A 15,345-nucleotide genomic window follows, 5' to 3' on the forward strand; every position below is an offset into this window, starting at 1 on the left:
AAAAATCTGAAAGTTCAAGGACTAAAATTGTAATTTAACAAGATTATAAATATTAGAGAAAAAAAAACACAAACAGAGAGACTACCCTAGCCATTTTCTCAATATATTTTAAGCAGGAAGGTTGAAAAAATTTCCACTTACCAATATGAATATACCAGCTTCCAGGTGACATAAAAATCCCAAGATTTGAACTGACTGACAGTGCAAAAGCATGCCCCTCCTTGTCTTGAGCTAAACTTCTTTGGGATCATACATACCAAGGGTAACAAGCCTACTCTGTCCAAACAATATCCTTCCATATCCAAAGAGAAAAGAGATAACCACAATGGGTTCAATACTTCAGTATGGAAATGTATGAATAAAGAAGAGCAACAGAGTCATGAAGGTACCTGGTTGATACACATATATTCATTCAGCTCTAATTAAATGTATTTCTCATTGTAGATATGAAACCTGCATTCCTATTTGCCTGTTTAAGCTAATGACTACAAGAACCTGACTAGGTATGAAACCCTATGCTAAAAAGGAAGAACTCTAAGTGTTGAATAAATGTTCTTCAAAAAGTTTGGAATTCAACCAATGGAAATTCAACTATGTGCAAGGTGTTAGTTTTATTTTATGCGTTTCCAGGCGTTTGGTATAAAACGCATAAATAAAACTAAGTCCTGACAATCATGTGTGAAATTGTGAAGTTGAACGCATTGCATGAAAGTCGTCGATGCGTTGAGAACGCGTGAGCAAGAGCAGAGAAAGCGAGAGGTTGAACGCAAGGCACTGGGCAGACAATCGTGTAGCAAATGAGCAGTGCTACACGATGAGGTAGACGATCGTCTAGTAAGTGAGTGGCGCTACATGATGAGGTAGGCGATTGTGTAGGCGGGCGCTGGATGATTGTGTAGCAATGAAGGGAGCTAAACAATGAGGTAGGCGATTGTGTAGGCGGGCGCTGGATGATTATGTAGCAATGAAGGGAGCTAAACAATGAGGTAGGCGATCGTATAGCAATGCGCAGAGCTAAGCGATGCACTAGACGATCGTGAAGATGCGCACTGCGTCAAACAATAAGAAGTCACGTGCTAGACTATCGGGCTATACGATAGGTAAAATACTACACATCAGTGTAGCCGCTAGACAATAAGCGTAGAAGTTGGACGATAGCGCTAGACGATAGGCGAAATACTAAGCGATGGACGCTGGGCGCTGGGCGATGTCGCTAAGCGATTAGTGGATACGTTGGACGATAAGGCGTCAGGCACTAAACGATGGAGGTAAACAATGTGCGCAGTAGCTAAGCGATAGGCTATGCGCGAGATCGTTGACTAAACGATTGAGCTACATGACGGGTTGTTGGAGCTAAGCGATACATGTAGGAACTAAACGATGGAGCGGTGCTGAGGACTGTGTTACGCAAGATTGATGAGCTCATCAAGACAAATGGCGTTATTGATGGAAGTCTGAAACAGAGATAGTAAGAGCTGGACGAATAAATGTTCATGCAAAGTGAGCTCGAATCACATATAGTAACAGTTTGAATCACTTTTTCGGGCATCTGAAAAGGTGACATATAGTAAGTTGGTATATGAGAAAGAACTGACCTACATAGGGTGGCACGACCACCGAGAGAGGTTGTATCTCTTCCATTTGTCCAGTTTGCTTTAGACTTTGTCGATCACTGGTTGCCAAAAAGCCAATTGCTTAGGATATCCTCCCTAAAGGAAGGCCAAGGTACATAAATGGGAGGTAGATAGCCTTGCAATTTAGGACGGCTGCTTCTGATTGTAACTTGAAATGGTCTATATTGATACCACATAAAGCTGATTTTTCCCAATTAACCTTCAACCCCGAACACCACTCAAATAATTCAAGTATTTTCTTTAGGTTGCTGAGTTTTTCTTTGTCATCTTGGCAGAAAATTAGAGTATCATCCGCAAATTGTAACAAAGAAACATGAATTCTATATTTGCCAACAAATAAAACCTTCAAACTTGCCTTTTTCTCGAAACTGGGAAAGTAATGCATCCAGGACTTCACTAACTAGTAGAAATACGAAAGAAGAAAGAGGGTCACCTTGCCTTATTCCTCTTGAAGCTTGAATTCTGCCACGAGGTCTTCCATTTATGAAGATTGAGAATTTTGTGTTAGAACCCAAAAATTAGATTTGCTCTGTTTTTTGGTGTTCTGAGGGGGCAGGAGACTCTGTTTTTCTGGAAAAACAGGCTTAACCATTCTTCCCCTTACTATGTCTGCATAGGAGATTGGGACTGAGCGAGGGTTTTTTGTCACCTGTTCTGACTTCAAAGAGGGACAAAGCATCATTTAACAAGGTAAGGAAGGTAAGGATGGAATATCAACCTGAATTAAGAGTTCCAGATCGGAACGTGAATTGAAGAATCGCCTCCAACTGCAAGCCACACTACACATCATAAAAACCAGTTTGAATAGATTCGGATGTTAGAAATCTTGGTTACACCAGAAGCATCTTGCTCGCTTTTGACAAAGAAGCTAGATGTTGGAAGTTTCGAAAGGGTCGAGATGTTCTCCACAAACCAAAGTAGCTGCGATTTTGACAAGGAAATTTGCTTTTTGGCTTCCACATCTTCTACGATTAATGAACCAGCTTGGATGACGGCACAAAAGTGGTTGTCCTTAATTTTACAGCTGATAACTTCGACGGCTAAGTTAGGCTTGGAGGGGAAGGTCGATGGATGGGCCATGAGAGATAGATGAGCCGAGGATCGCAGATGAGGGTTGAGGTTGGTGGGAAGAGGAAAAGCTTGGTCGGAGATGGGGAGAGGACGGGGAGTTAGGTCGGAATAGGCTGCCAGAGGGAGGGAAAGGGAGAGAGGAGAGAGGAGAGAGGAGAGAGCATTTTCCAACCAAAGTAGTGCTGGAATTCTCCGATGGTCTAATCGATGTAGTCAGATTGTTTGGATTGTTACAACTTCAATATGTTGGGTGTACTAACCTATCCTCATTTATAATATTTCTTTTTCCATAACCTATCCTCATCTATAATATCATGGGCAAGAATTTCATTGAGTTCCGAAATAAGTTGTTGCACCTGTAGAAAGCGGGTTATAAATGATATCAGTTCAAGAATGACATATTGATCCCGAGAATCTTGGGTTTAGTGGATAGTGAGCATACAACAAAAAGAAATAAACACAATTAGTTACAATAACAAGACAAATATCTCCGGAATGAAGTCAATCAAGCCATGGGGAATAACTACAACACCATAATTAATAACCAAGTTCAGAACGTTTACTAATTACATCGACAATGTAGTCTGTAATGTTTTTCAAGGTAAGCTTCTTAGCCGCAACCTGCAAAACACATTATAAATTCGATGTTCCCTATAAACTAAAGCTCTATTAATAAATGAGTCAACATGCAAAACACATTATTTTTTGTCTGAAAATTTTTTCGCCTGCATACATTCAAAACCAATAAATCTCCATGAGTCAACTACAACTAGGTGGTAGAGAACAAATTTTTCAAAGCTGACAAAAAAGGCATCCGATATCACTTGGGCAATTGAATATGCTATGGGATGTCAATACTTAGTTCCATTGCACCATATTAAAAGTTTCAATCTAATTCCATGAATCCTTTGTTTATCACAAATTTTCATCTTTACCCTTAAGTTTTTTTTTATATTTACCATTCCATGTAAAAATGCAAGAAGATGAAATTCTGAAACAGGATATATTAACTGACTCAACAATTTCAATTTTCATGTTTACATGAGAGTATCTATTGCAGAGATTATTAGTTATTACTGAGACAAAATCTAGTCCTCAAAGAGAATAAACAACCTTAACCTTAGGGTTGCATGTGGAGGTAAATGCCCTTCTTGACAAAGATTTCTATCTGGTAAAGCATGTAGAGATAAATGTCCTCCTTGACAAAGGTTTCTATCTTAAGTAGTTTAAAAAGCTACCTTTGCAACAGTCACCAAAGTTAAGTCTCAACGAAATATGGATTCTAAAGCAGTTACGAAAAGAAATGAGTACCTTGCAAACAAAATCAAATCCAAAACTTGTGGGGACCTCTTTGCATTTGAGAACACCATCAAATAGGTTATTAAGGCGCAACCAATTCGCTCGGGATATCTCATACTTCTTGACTACCGAATATTTGCAACAACAACAAGCGCAAGTACAGGAAGTGATATATTAAATAACAGCGTTTTGCACACAAAAAATAAAAAATATGTAGCATGCGAGACTAAATTAATTACTCAACCTTATATTTCTGCAATAAAAATAACATATAATAGCTTATCTATGACAATGAAAGTAAGAAAGAGAGAGCAAAAAGGAGGAAGGCAATAAACAAATTTCATAGTTTTGAAAAATACATAAAGTTTTCAGCGAGGAGACAGACATTTGTGTTGGAATCATCTCCACCAATTGACAAGGCCATCCAAATCAAGCTTCTTAGCAGTTTCTTCAGCTTGCTTAAACTGGAAATAGAAACGAACAGTCAATTAATGCATTGACTACATCTAAGACGTCTCAAATGAAAATTCTGAGCAATAAAGAGTTTCACCTGATCTGGAGTTTACAAATCTTAACTCTCCCATTGCATATTCTTTATCAAAACCACCATGATTCAAAAGAAAAAATGCATTAAATCAAGAATGCATTCAATGGCAATCACTTAGCATCAAGACATACACATATACACTAAAAATTCTAACAATGGAAAGCCTAAAACGACATCAAGAAAATTAACCTGATTGCGATATGGGTAGATAAATTGTGCATTCAGTTCTACATATTTACATTTCATGATCCCTGAAGGACCACCCTTGAAACCATAAAACGTGCTTCCTTTTGCATGAACCTGTAGGTAATCTTCACAAAGATCGTAGAAGCTGCTAGATAGCCACAACTTGAACAGAAAAGCAAACATTTATTCTTGATTTATAAATGTGGACACAATGAGACCCTACCAAATAGTACAGAAATCACATTATGCCCTCCCAGTGCGTGGCCACCAAACTAGACAACTCCGATCTTCAATTTCTTATTCACCTGCACTGAACTGGAATCACTTGGCACCAACATTGCTGACGGTTGGCCGAAAAGATCAGGAAACAACTTCGTGATCTCATCTGCACGCACATATAACACACAGCTCATACACTCTATAACCTTAAGAAGTAGCAACTGGCCTCAAACGCATTCAGTAAAACTCAAGTTCCAAACAAACGCAAGATTTACAATCATAAGCAAAACACAGTAAAAGAACAAACAAAACTCAATGCATGTCACTACTTTTCCTTTGAGACATCAATCTCAATTACCAAACAGAATACAAAAAATAAAATATAAAAAAAATAAAAAAAAACACGTTATGAAGGCTAGGACGTGTAGAGTTGGTTGCTTTTGTTAGAAGTTGTAAGGTATCAGTTGGCAGAAAGAGATCTTTGAGAACATCCTACCATGACTTTTTGCAAGTTAATTTTGTGTAAAGCTTGACAATGAAAAGGGAGGATCGAGAATAAGAGGAGATAAAGAGGGGGAGAAAGAAGAGAGAGGTGGGAAATATTAAAATTAAATTTTCCCTTCCAAGTCATCTTGCCACATAAGTCATCTAGTAAAATTTCTATTTAAATTCCGTGGGCTAGGAAAAGTCCATGCAAAAAGGAGAACTTGCAGAGAGACCTTTTAAATCTATTTCTTAAAATTCAAAGACTAAAATGGCTAATTTGAAACATGAATAACCAAAAGAACTCACTATTTTATTCTCTAATAAGCGTCCATCACTACTTCACAAGAATAGGATTGTCTTCCTAATTCTCATAATCCTTATTCCCACTAAAAACCAAATAACTTATCAAACGATTTTTGGTTTTTATACATAATATAATAAATATAATGTATAATATATATAAATAAATCGATAAATATGTATATATATACATACACGGTTTGGCTCAATTCGGTTTTGAAATAAAAACAAAATTAAGCCGAAAAAATTAGTTTCCTTATGATTTTAAAGTGAACTGAACTTTTAGTGAAAACCTTAAAAAAAATGCATCTAGTATGTTAGTTTTAGTGTTCATCCCTACACTGAGCTTTCAATTGTGTCTAATAAGTCCCTTAAACTTTAAAAAATGAATCTATTACGTCTTTGATCTATTCAACATATTTTTATTTTTAAATACATGCATCTAAACATAAAAATTGAAATTTTAGAATCCTAAATTCATATCTAATAAATCAATATGTTTTAAGAAAAGTTAAAAATATCAAAAACCTATTGGACACAAAATTTTGACAAAAATCTGAAAGTTCAAGGACTAAAATTGTAATTTAACAAGATTATAAATATTAGAGAAAAAAAAACACAAACAGAGAGACTACCCTATCCATTTTCTCAATATATTTTAAGCATGAAGGTTGAAAAAATTTCCACTTACCAATATGAATATACCAGCTTCCAGGTGACATAAAAATCCCAAGATTTGAGCTGACTGACAGTGCAAAAGCATGCCCCTCCTTGTCTTGAACTAAACTTCTTTGGGATCATACATACCAAGAGTAACAAGCCTACTCTGTCCAAACTATCCTTCCATATCCAAAGAGAAAAGAGATAACCACAATGGGTTCAATACTTCAGTATGGAAATGTATGAATAAAGAAGAGCAACAAAATCATGAAGGTACCTGGTTGATACACATATATTCATTCAGCTCTAATTAAATGTATTTCTCATTGTAGATATGAAACCTGCATTCCTATTTGCCTGTTTAAGCTAATGACTAGAAGAACCTGATTAGGTATGAAACCCTATGCTAAAAAGGAAGAACTCTAAGTGTTGAATAAATGTTCTTCAAAAAGTTTGGAATTCAACCAATGGAAATTCAACTATGTGCAAGGTGTTAGTTTTATTTTATGCGTTTCCAGGCGTTTGAAATTGTGAAGTTGAACGCATTGCATGAAAGTCGCCGATGCGTTGAGAACGCGTGAGCAAGAGCAGAGAAAGCGAGAGGTTGAACGCAAGGCACTGGGCAGACAATCGTGTAGCAAATGAGCAGTGCTACACGATGAGGTAGACGATCGTCTAGTAAGTGAGTGGCGCTACATGATGAGGTAGGCGATTGTGTAGGCGGGCACTGGATGATTGTGTAGCAATGAAGGGAGCTAAACAATGAGGTAGGCGATCGTATAGCAATGCGCAGAGCTAAGTGATGCGCTAGACGATCGTAAAGATGCGCACTACGTCAAACAATAAGAAGTCACGTGCTAGACTATCGGGCTATACGATAGGTAAAATACTACACATCAGTGTAAGCGCTAGACAATAAGCGTAGAAGTTGGACGATAGCGCTAGACGATAGGCGAAATACTAAGCGATGGACGCTGGGTGCTGGGCGATGTCGCTAAGCGATTAGTGGATACGTTGGACGATAAGGCGTCAGCACTAAACGATGGAGGTAAACAATGTGCGCAGTAGCTAAGCGATAGGCTATGCGCGAGATCGTTGACTAAACGATTGAGCTACACGACGGGTTTGTTGTGAGCTAAGCGATACATGTAGTAACTAAACGATGGAGCAGGTGCTGAGGACTGTGTTAACGCAAGATTGGATGACTCATCAAGACAAATGTGCGTATAAGATTGGAAGTCTGAAACAGAGATAAGTAAGAGCTGGACGAATAACTGAACATGCAAAGATAGGCTCGAATCACATATAGTCACAGTTCGAATCACCTTTTATGGCATCTGAAAAAGTGACATATAGTAAGTTGGTATATGAAAAAGAACCGACTTACATAGGGTGGCACCACCACCTCTTGGGAGGTTATATCTCTTCCGTTTGTCCTATTTGCTTTGGACTTTGTCGATCACTAGTTACCAAAGAAAAGCTAATTGTTTAGCGTATCCCCCTAAAGGGAGGCCAAGGTAAATAAACAGGAGGTAGATAGCCTTGCAATTTAGGAGCGCTGCTTCTGATTGTAACTTGAAATGGTCTATATTGATGCCACATAAAGCGCTTATGGCTGATTTTTTCCCAATTAATCTTCAACGCCCGAACACCGACACAGAATAATTCAAGTATTTTCTTTAGGTTGCTGAGTTTTCTTTGTCATCTTGGCAGAAAATTAGAGTATCATTCGCAAATTGTAAAATAGAAACATGAATTCTGTCTTTTCCAACAATAAAACCTTCAAAACTTGCCTTTTTCTCGAAACTGGGAAAGTAATGCATTTAGGACTTCACTGACTAGTAGAAACAAGAAAGGAGAAAGAGGGTCACCTTGCCTTATTCCTCTTGAAGCTTGAATTCTGCCACGAGGTCTTGCCCCCATATATAAGATGTGCGAATTTTTTGTTAGAACCCAACAATTAGATTTTGCTCTGTTTTTTGGTGTTCTGAGGGGCAGGAACCTCTGTTTTTTCTAGAAAAACAGGCTTAACCATTCTTCCGCCTTACACTGTTCTGCATAGGAAATTGGGACTGAGCGAGGTTTTTGTCACCTGATCAACCTTCAAATAGGGACAAAGCATCATAATAAACAGTAAGGAGGAATATCAACTTGAATTAAGAGTTCCCTGATGGAACTTGAATGAAGAATCGTCCTCCAACTGCAGGCCACACTACACATCATAAAAACCCGTTTGAATAATTCGGATGTTAGAAATCTTATGTTACACCAGAAGCACTTGCTCGCTTTATGACTAAGACGCTAGATGTTGTAAGTATCGAAAGGGTCGAGATGTTCTCCACAAACCAAAGTAGCTGCGATTTTGACAAGGAAATTTGCTTTTTGGCTTCCACATCTTCTACGATTACTGAACCAGCTTGGATGTGGACACAGAAGTGGCTGTCCTTAATTTTACAGCTGATAACTTCAACGGCTAAGTTAGGCTTGGAGGGGAAGGTCGATGGATGGGTCATGAGAGATAGATGAGCCGAGGATCGCAGATGAGGGTTGAGGTTGGTGGGAAGAGGAAAAGCTTGGTCGGAGATGGGGAGAGGACGGGGAGTTAGGTCGGAATAGGCTGCCGGAGGGAGGGAAAGGTAGAGAGGAGAGAGGAGAGAGTATTTTCGAACCAAAGCAATGCTAGAATTCCAGGTGGTCTAATCGATGTAGTCAGATTGTTTGGATTGTTACAACTTCAATATGTTGAGTGTACTAACCTATCCTCATCTATAATATTTCTTTTTCCATAACCTATCCTCATCTATAATATCATGGGCAAGAATTTCATTGAGTTCCGAAATAAGTTGTTGCACCTGTAGAAAGCGGGTTATAAATGATATCAGTTCAAGAATGACATATTGATCACGAGAATCTTGGGTTTAGTTGATAGTGAGCATACAACAAAAAGAAATAAACACAATTAGTTACAATAACAAGACAAATACCTCCGGAATGAAGTCAATCAGGCTATGGGGAATAACTACAACACCATAATTAATAACCAAGTTCAGAACGTTTACTAATTACATCGACAATGTAGTCTGTAACGTTTTTCAAGGTAAGCTTCTTAGCCGCAACCTGCAAAACACATTATAAATTCGATGTACCCTATAAACTAAAGCTCTATTAATAAATGAGTCAACATTCAAAACACATTATTTTTTGTCTGAAAATTTTTTCGCCTGCATACATTAAAATCCAATAAATCTCCATGAGTCAACTACAACTAGGTGGTAGAGAACAAATTTTTAAAAGCTGACAAAAAAGGCATCCGATATCAATTGGGCAATTGAATATGATATGGGATGTCAATACTTAGTTCCATTGCACCATATTAAAAGTTTCAATCTAATTCCATGAATCCTTTGTTTATCACAAATTTTCATCTTTACCCTTAAGTTTTTTTTTTATATTTACCATTTCATGTAAAAATGCAAGAAGATGAAATTCTGAAACAGAATATATTAACTGACTCAACAATTTCAATTTTCATGTTTACATGAGAGTATCTATTGCAGAGATTATTAGTTATTACTGAGACAAAATCTAGTCCTCAAAGAGAATAAACAACCTTAACCTTAGGGTTGCATGTGGAGGTAAATGCCCTTCTTGACAAAGATTTCTATCTGGTAAAGCATGTAGAGATAAATGTCCTCCTTGACAAAGGTTTCTATCTTAAGTAGTTTAAATAAAGCTACCTTTGCAACAATCACCAAAGTTGAGTATAAACGAAATATGAATTCTAAAGCAGTTACGAAGAGAAATGAGTACCTTGCAAACAGAATCAAATCCAAAACTTGTGGGGACCTCTTTGCATTTGAGATCACCATCAATAGTTTTTGGGCAACCAATCGCTCGGGTTTTCAACTTCTTACTCCTAATTTGAAAACAACAGAAAGAAGGGGAATATAAATAACAGTCTTGCACACAAAAAAAAAAAATGGTACACTAGAGTAATTAATTACTCGACCTTATATTTCTGCAATAAAAATAACATATAATAGCTTATCCATATATGACAATGAGAGTGAGAAAGAGAGCAAAAAGGAGGGAGGCAATAGACAAATTTCATAGTTCTAAAAAATACCTAAAGTTTTCAGCGAGGAGACAGGCATTGGTGTTGGAATCATCTCCACCAATTACAACAAGGCCATCTAGATCAAGCTTCTGAGTAGTTTCTTCAGCTTGCTTAAACTGAAAATAGAATCGAACTGTCAATTAATGCCTTGACTACAATTAAGACGTCTCAAAATGAAAATTCTGAGAAGAAAGAGTTTCACCTGATCTGGAGTTTCAATCTTAACCCTCCCATTGCATATCTTATCAAAACCACCATGATAAAAGAAAAATGCATTTAAATCAAGAATTGCATTCAAATGGCAATCACTTAGCATCAAGACTACACATATTTACACTAACAATTCTAACAAGTGAAAGCTAGAAATCACTTCAAGAAAATTAACCTGATTGCGATATGGGTAGATAAATTGTGCATTCAGTTCTACATATTTACATTTCATGATCCCTGCAGGACCACCCTTGAAACCATACAACGTGCTTCCTTTTGCATGAACCTGTAGGTAATCTTCACAAAGATCGTAGAAGCTGCTAGATAGCCACAACTTGAACAGAAAAGAAAACATTTATTCTTGATTTATAAATGTGGACACAATGAGACCCTACCAAATAGTACAGAAATCACATTATGACCTCCCAGTGCGTGGCCACCAAACTAGACAACTCCGATCTTCAATTTCTTATTCACCTGCACCGAACTGGAATCACTTGGCACCTAACATTGCAGACTGGTTGGCCGAAAAGATCAGGAAAACAACTTCGTGAATCCTCATCAGCACGCATCATAAAACCCACAACGACTACACTCTATAACCTTAAGAAGAGCAACTAAGCCTCAAACGCATTCATTTAAAACTCAAGTTCCAACAAAATCGAGATATACAATCATAAAAAAAACACAGAAAAGAACAAAAAAAACTAATTCATGTCACTAACTTCTTCCTTATAAGACATCAATCAACTCAGTAACCAAACAGAATACAAAAACAAAAAAAAAAAAAAAAAAAAAAACCAAGTTATGAAGGCTAGGGCATGTAGAGTTGGTTGATTTGGTTAGAAGTTGTAGGGTATCAGTTGGCAGAAAGAGAGCTTTGAGAACATCCTACCATGACTTTTTGCAAGTTAATTTTGTGTAAAGCTTGACAATGAAAAGGGAGGATCGAGAATAAGAGGAGATAAAGAGGGGGAGAAAGAAGAGAGAGGTGGGAAATATTAAAATTAAATTTTCCCTTCCAAGTCATCTTACCACATAAGTCATCTAGTAAAATTTCTATTTAAATTCCGTGGGCTAGGAAAAGTCCATGCAAAAAGGAGAACTTGTAGAGAGACCTTTTAAATCTATTTCTTAAAATTCAAAGACTAAAATGGCTAATTTGAAACATGAATAACCAAAGAACTCATTATTTTATTCTCTAATAAGCGTCCATCACTACTTCACAAGAATAGGATTGTCTTCCTAATTCTCATAATCCTTATTCCCACTAAAAACCAAATAAAGTTATCAAACGGAATTTTGGTTTTTGGTCGATAATAAAATAAATATAATAGTATAAATATATAGAATTCTCGATAATTAAGTATAAAATCTACATACACGGTTTGGTTCAATTCGGTTTTGAAATAAAAAACCAAATTAAGCCGAAAAAATTAGTTTCCTTATGATTTTAAACTAAACTGAACTTTTAGTAAAAACCTTAAAAAAAAATGCATCTAGTATGTTAGTTTTAGTGTTCATCCCTACACTGAGCTTTCAATTGTGTCTAATAAGTCCCTTAAACTTTAAAAAAATGAATCTATTACGTCTTTGATCTATTCAACATATTTTTATTTTTAAATACATGCATCTAAACATAAAAATTGAAATTTTAGAATCCTAAATTCATATCTAATAAATCAATGTGATTTAAGAAAAGTTAAAAATATCATAAACCTATTGGACACAAAATTTTGACAAAAATCTAAAAGTTCAAGGACTAAAATTGTAATTTAACAAGATTATAAATATTAGAGAAAAAAAACACAAACAGAGAGACTACCCTAGCAATTTTCCCAATATATTTTAAGCAGGAAGGTTGAAAAAATTTCCACGTACCAATATGAATATACCAGCTTCCAGGTGACATAAAAATCCAAAGATTTGAACTGACTGACAGTGCAAAAGCATGCCCCTCCTTGTCTTGAGCTAAACTGCTTTGGGATCATACATACCAAGGGTAACAAGCCTACTCTGTCCAAACAATATCCTTCCATATCCAAAGAGAAAAGAGATAACCACAATGGGTTCAATACTTCAGTATGGAAATGTATGAATAAAGAAGAGCAACAGAATCATGAAGGGTAGCCTGGTTGATACACATAATATTCATGTCAACTCTAATTAATTTATTTCTCAATGTAGATATGACACCTAGCATTCCTATTTGCCCTGTTTAAGCTAATGACTAAATAACCTGACTAGGTATGAAACCCATGCTAAAAAGGAAGAACTCTAGTTTTGAATAAAATGTTCTTCAAAAGTTTGGAATTCAACTAATAAATTCAACCTATGTTCAAGGTTTTACTAAACTAGGCGTGTTTGGTAATAACAACGCCTAAAATCCAAAACTAGTCCTGACAATCATGTGTGAAATTGTGAAGTTGAACGCATTGCATGAAAATCGCCGATGCGTTGAGAACGCGTGAGCAAGAGCAGAGAAAGCGAGAGGTTGAACGCAAGGCACTGGGCAGACAATCGTGTAGCAAATGAGCAGTGCTACACAATGATGTAGACGATCGTCTAGTAAGTGAGTGGCGCTACATGATGAGGTAGGCGATTGTGTAGGCGGGCGCTGGATGATTGTGTAGCAATGAAGGGAGCTAAACAATGAGGTAGGCGATCGTATAGCAATGCGCAGAGCTAAGCGATGCGCACTGCGTCAAACAATAAGAAGTCACGTGCTAGACTTTCGGGCTATACGATAGGTAAAATACTACACATCAGTGTAAGCGCTAGACAATAAGCGTAGAAGTTGGACGATAGCGCTAGACGATAGGCGAAATACTAAGCGATGGATGCTGGGCACTGGGCGATGACGCTAAGCGATTAGTGGATACGTTGGACGATAAGGCGTCAGCACTAAACGATGGAGGTAAACGATGTGCGCAGTAACTAAGCGATAGGCTATGCGCGAGATCGTTGACTGAACGATTGAGCTACACGACGGGTTGTTGGACCTAAGCGATAGATGTAGGAACTAAACGATGGAGCGGTGCTGAGGACTGTGTTACGCAAGATTGATGAGCTCATCAAGAGAAATGGCGTTATTGATGGAAGTCTGAAACAGAGATAGTAAGAGCTGGACGAATAAATGTTCATGCAAAGTGAGTTCGAATCACATATAGTAAGAGTTTGAATCACTTTTTCGGGCATCTGAAAAAGTGACATATAGTAAGTTGGTATATGAGAAAGAACTGACCTACATAAGGTGGCACGACCACCTCTTGAGAGGTTGTATCTCTTCCATTTGTCCAGCTTGCTTTGGACTTTGTCGATCACTGGTTGCCAAAAAGCCAATTGCTTAGGATATCCCCCCTAAAGGAAGGCCAAGGTACATAAATGGGAGGTAGATAGCCTTGCAATTTAGGAGGGCTGCTTCTGATTGTAACTTGAAATGGTCTATATTGATGCCACATAAAGCTGATTTTTCCCAATTAACCTTCAACCCCGAACACCACTCAAATAATTCAAGTATTTTCTTTAGGTTGCTGAGTTTTTCTTTGTCATCTTGGCAGAAAATTAGAGTATCATCCGCAAATTGTAACAAAGAAACATGAATTCTATCTTTGCCAACAATAAAACCTTCAAACTTGCCTTTTTCTCGAAACTGGGAAAGTAATGCATCCAGGACTTCACTGACTAGTAGAAATACGAAAGGAGAAAGAGGGTCACCTTGCCTTATTCCTCTTGAAGCTTGAATTCTGCCACGAGGTCTTCCATTTATGAAGATTGAGAATTTTGTGTTAGAACCCAAAAATTAGATTTGCTCTGTTTTTTGGTGTTCTGAGGGGGCAGGAGATTCTGTTTTTCTGGAAAAACAGGCTTAACCATTCTTCCCCTTACTATGTCTGCATAGGAGATTGGGACTGAGCGAGGGTTTTTTGTCACCTGTTCAACTTCAAAGAGGGACAAAGCATCATTTAACAAGGTAAGGAAGGAATATCAACCTGAATTAAGAGTTCCTGATGGAACGTGAATGAAGAATCGTCCTCCAACTGCAGGCCACACTACACATCATAAAAACCAGTTTGAATAGATTCGGATGTTAGAAATCTTGGTTACACCAGAAGCATCTTGCTCGCTTTTGACAAAGAAGCTAGATGTTGGAAGTTTCAAAAGGGTCGAGATGTTCTCCACAAACCAAAGTAGCTGCGATTTTGACAAGGAAATTTGCTTTTTGGCTTCCACATCTTCTACGATTACTGAACCAGCTTGGATGAGGGCACAGAAGTGGCTGTCCTTAATTTTACAGCTGATAACTTCGTCGGCCAAGTTAGTCTTGGAGGGGAAGGTCGATGGATGGGCCATGAGAGATAGATGAGCCGAGGATCGCAGATGAGGGTTGAGGTTGGTGGGAAGAGGAAAAGCTTGGTCCGAGATGGGGAGAGGATGGCGAGTTAGGTCGGAATAGGCTGCCAGAGGGAGGGAAAGGGAGAGAGGAGAGAGGAGAGAGCATTTTCCAACCAAAGTAGTGCTAGAATTCTCCGATGGTCTAATCGATGTAGTCAGATTGTTTGGATTGTTACAACTTCAATATGTTGGGTGTACTAACCTATCCTCATCTATAATAT

General features: G+C 37.6%; 1 protein-coding gene across 8 annotated transcripts; it reads right to left on the minus strand.

The window, feature by feature from the left end:
* Window positions 1–4,900: 4,900 nt before the first annotated feature.
* Window positions 4,901–11,234, minus strand: LOC150031044 (pyrophosphate--fructose 6-phosphate 1-phosphotransferase subunit beta 1-like). 8 transcript variants are annotated; one of them, XM_090309340.1, is made up of 6 exons: window positions 11,125–11,234; window positions 10,905–11,026; window positions 10,722–10,760; window positions 10,529–10,635; window positions 10,213–10,318; window positions 8,713–9,254 (listed from the first exon to the last, which is right to left on the minus strand). In XM_090309340.1, exons 2-6 carry the CDS (start codon window positions 10,959–10,961, stop codon window positions 9,165–9,167), a joined length of 399 nt encoding a protein of 132 aa, XP_090165466.1. In that variant the 5' UTR covers window positions 10,962–11,026; window positions 11,125–11,234; the 3' UTR covers window positions 8,713–9,164. The 8 variants fall into 8 exon arrangements, 6 of the variants coding, with proteins under 6 accessions (XP_090165464.1, XP_090165466.1, XP_090165463.1 ...); XM_090309337.1 differs by adding an exon at window positions 9,387–9,519 and having other exon boundaries at window positions 10,905–11,228; XM_090309338.1 differs by lacking the exon at window positions 8,713–9,254 and adding an exon at window positions 4,901–5,122 and having other exon boundaries at window positions 10,905–11,228.
* Between the last annotated feature and the right edge of the window lie 4,111 nt (window positions 11,235–15,345).

Source organism: Benincasa hispida, unplaced genomic scaffold, assembly GCF_027475165.1.
Source record: "Benincasa hispida cultivar pf3 unplaced genomic scaffold, pf3_genome.v1.1 HicScf1503, whole genome shotgun sequence".
In the NCBI taxonomy this organism is placed as follows: domain Eukaryota; kingdom Viridiplantae; phylum Streptophyta; class Magnoliopsida; order Cucurbitales; family Cucurbitaceae; genus Benincasa; species Benincasa hispida.

Bases quoted from the DNA above. Each gene is read 5' to 3' on its own strand.
- LOC150031044 (XM_090309335.1), bottom strand. From the start codon at position 11,084: ATGTTTTCTTTTCTGTTCAAGTTGTGGCTATCTAGCAGCTTCTACGAT. The intron at 10,636-10,721 runs GTGAAACTCTTT...TTCTATTTTCAG, and splicing joins AGATTGAAACTCCAGATCAG to TTTAAGCAAGCTGAAGAAAC. The intron at 10,319-10,528 runs GTATTTTTTAGA...TTTTCAAATTAG, and splicing joins CTCCTCGCTGAAAACTTTAG to GAGTAAGAAGTTGAAAACCC.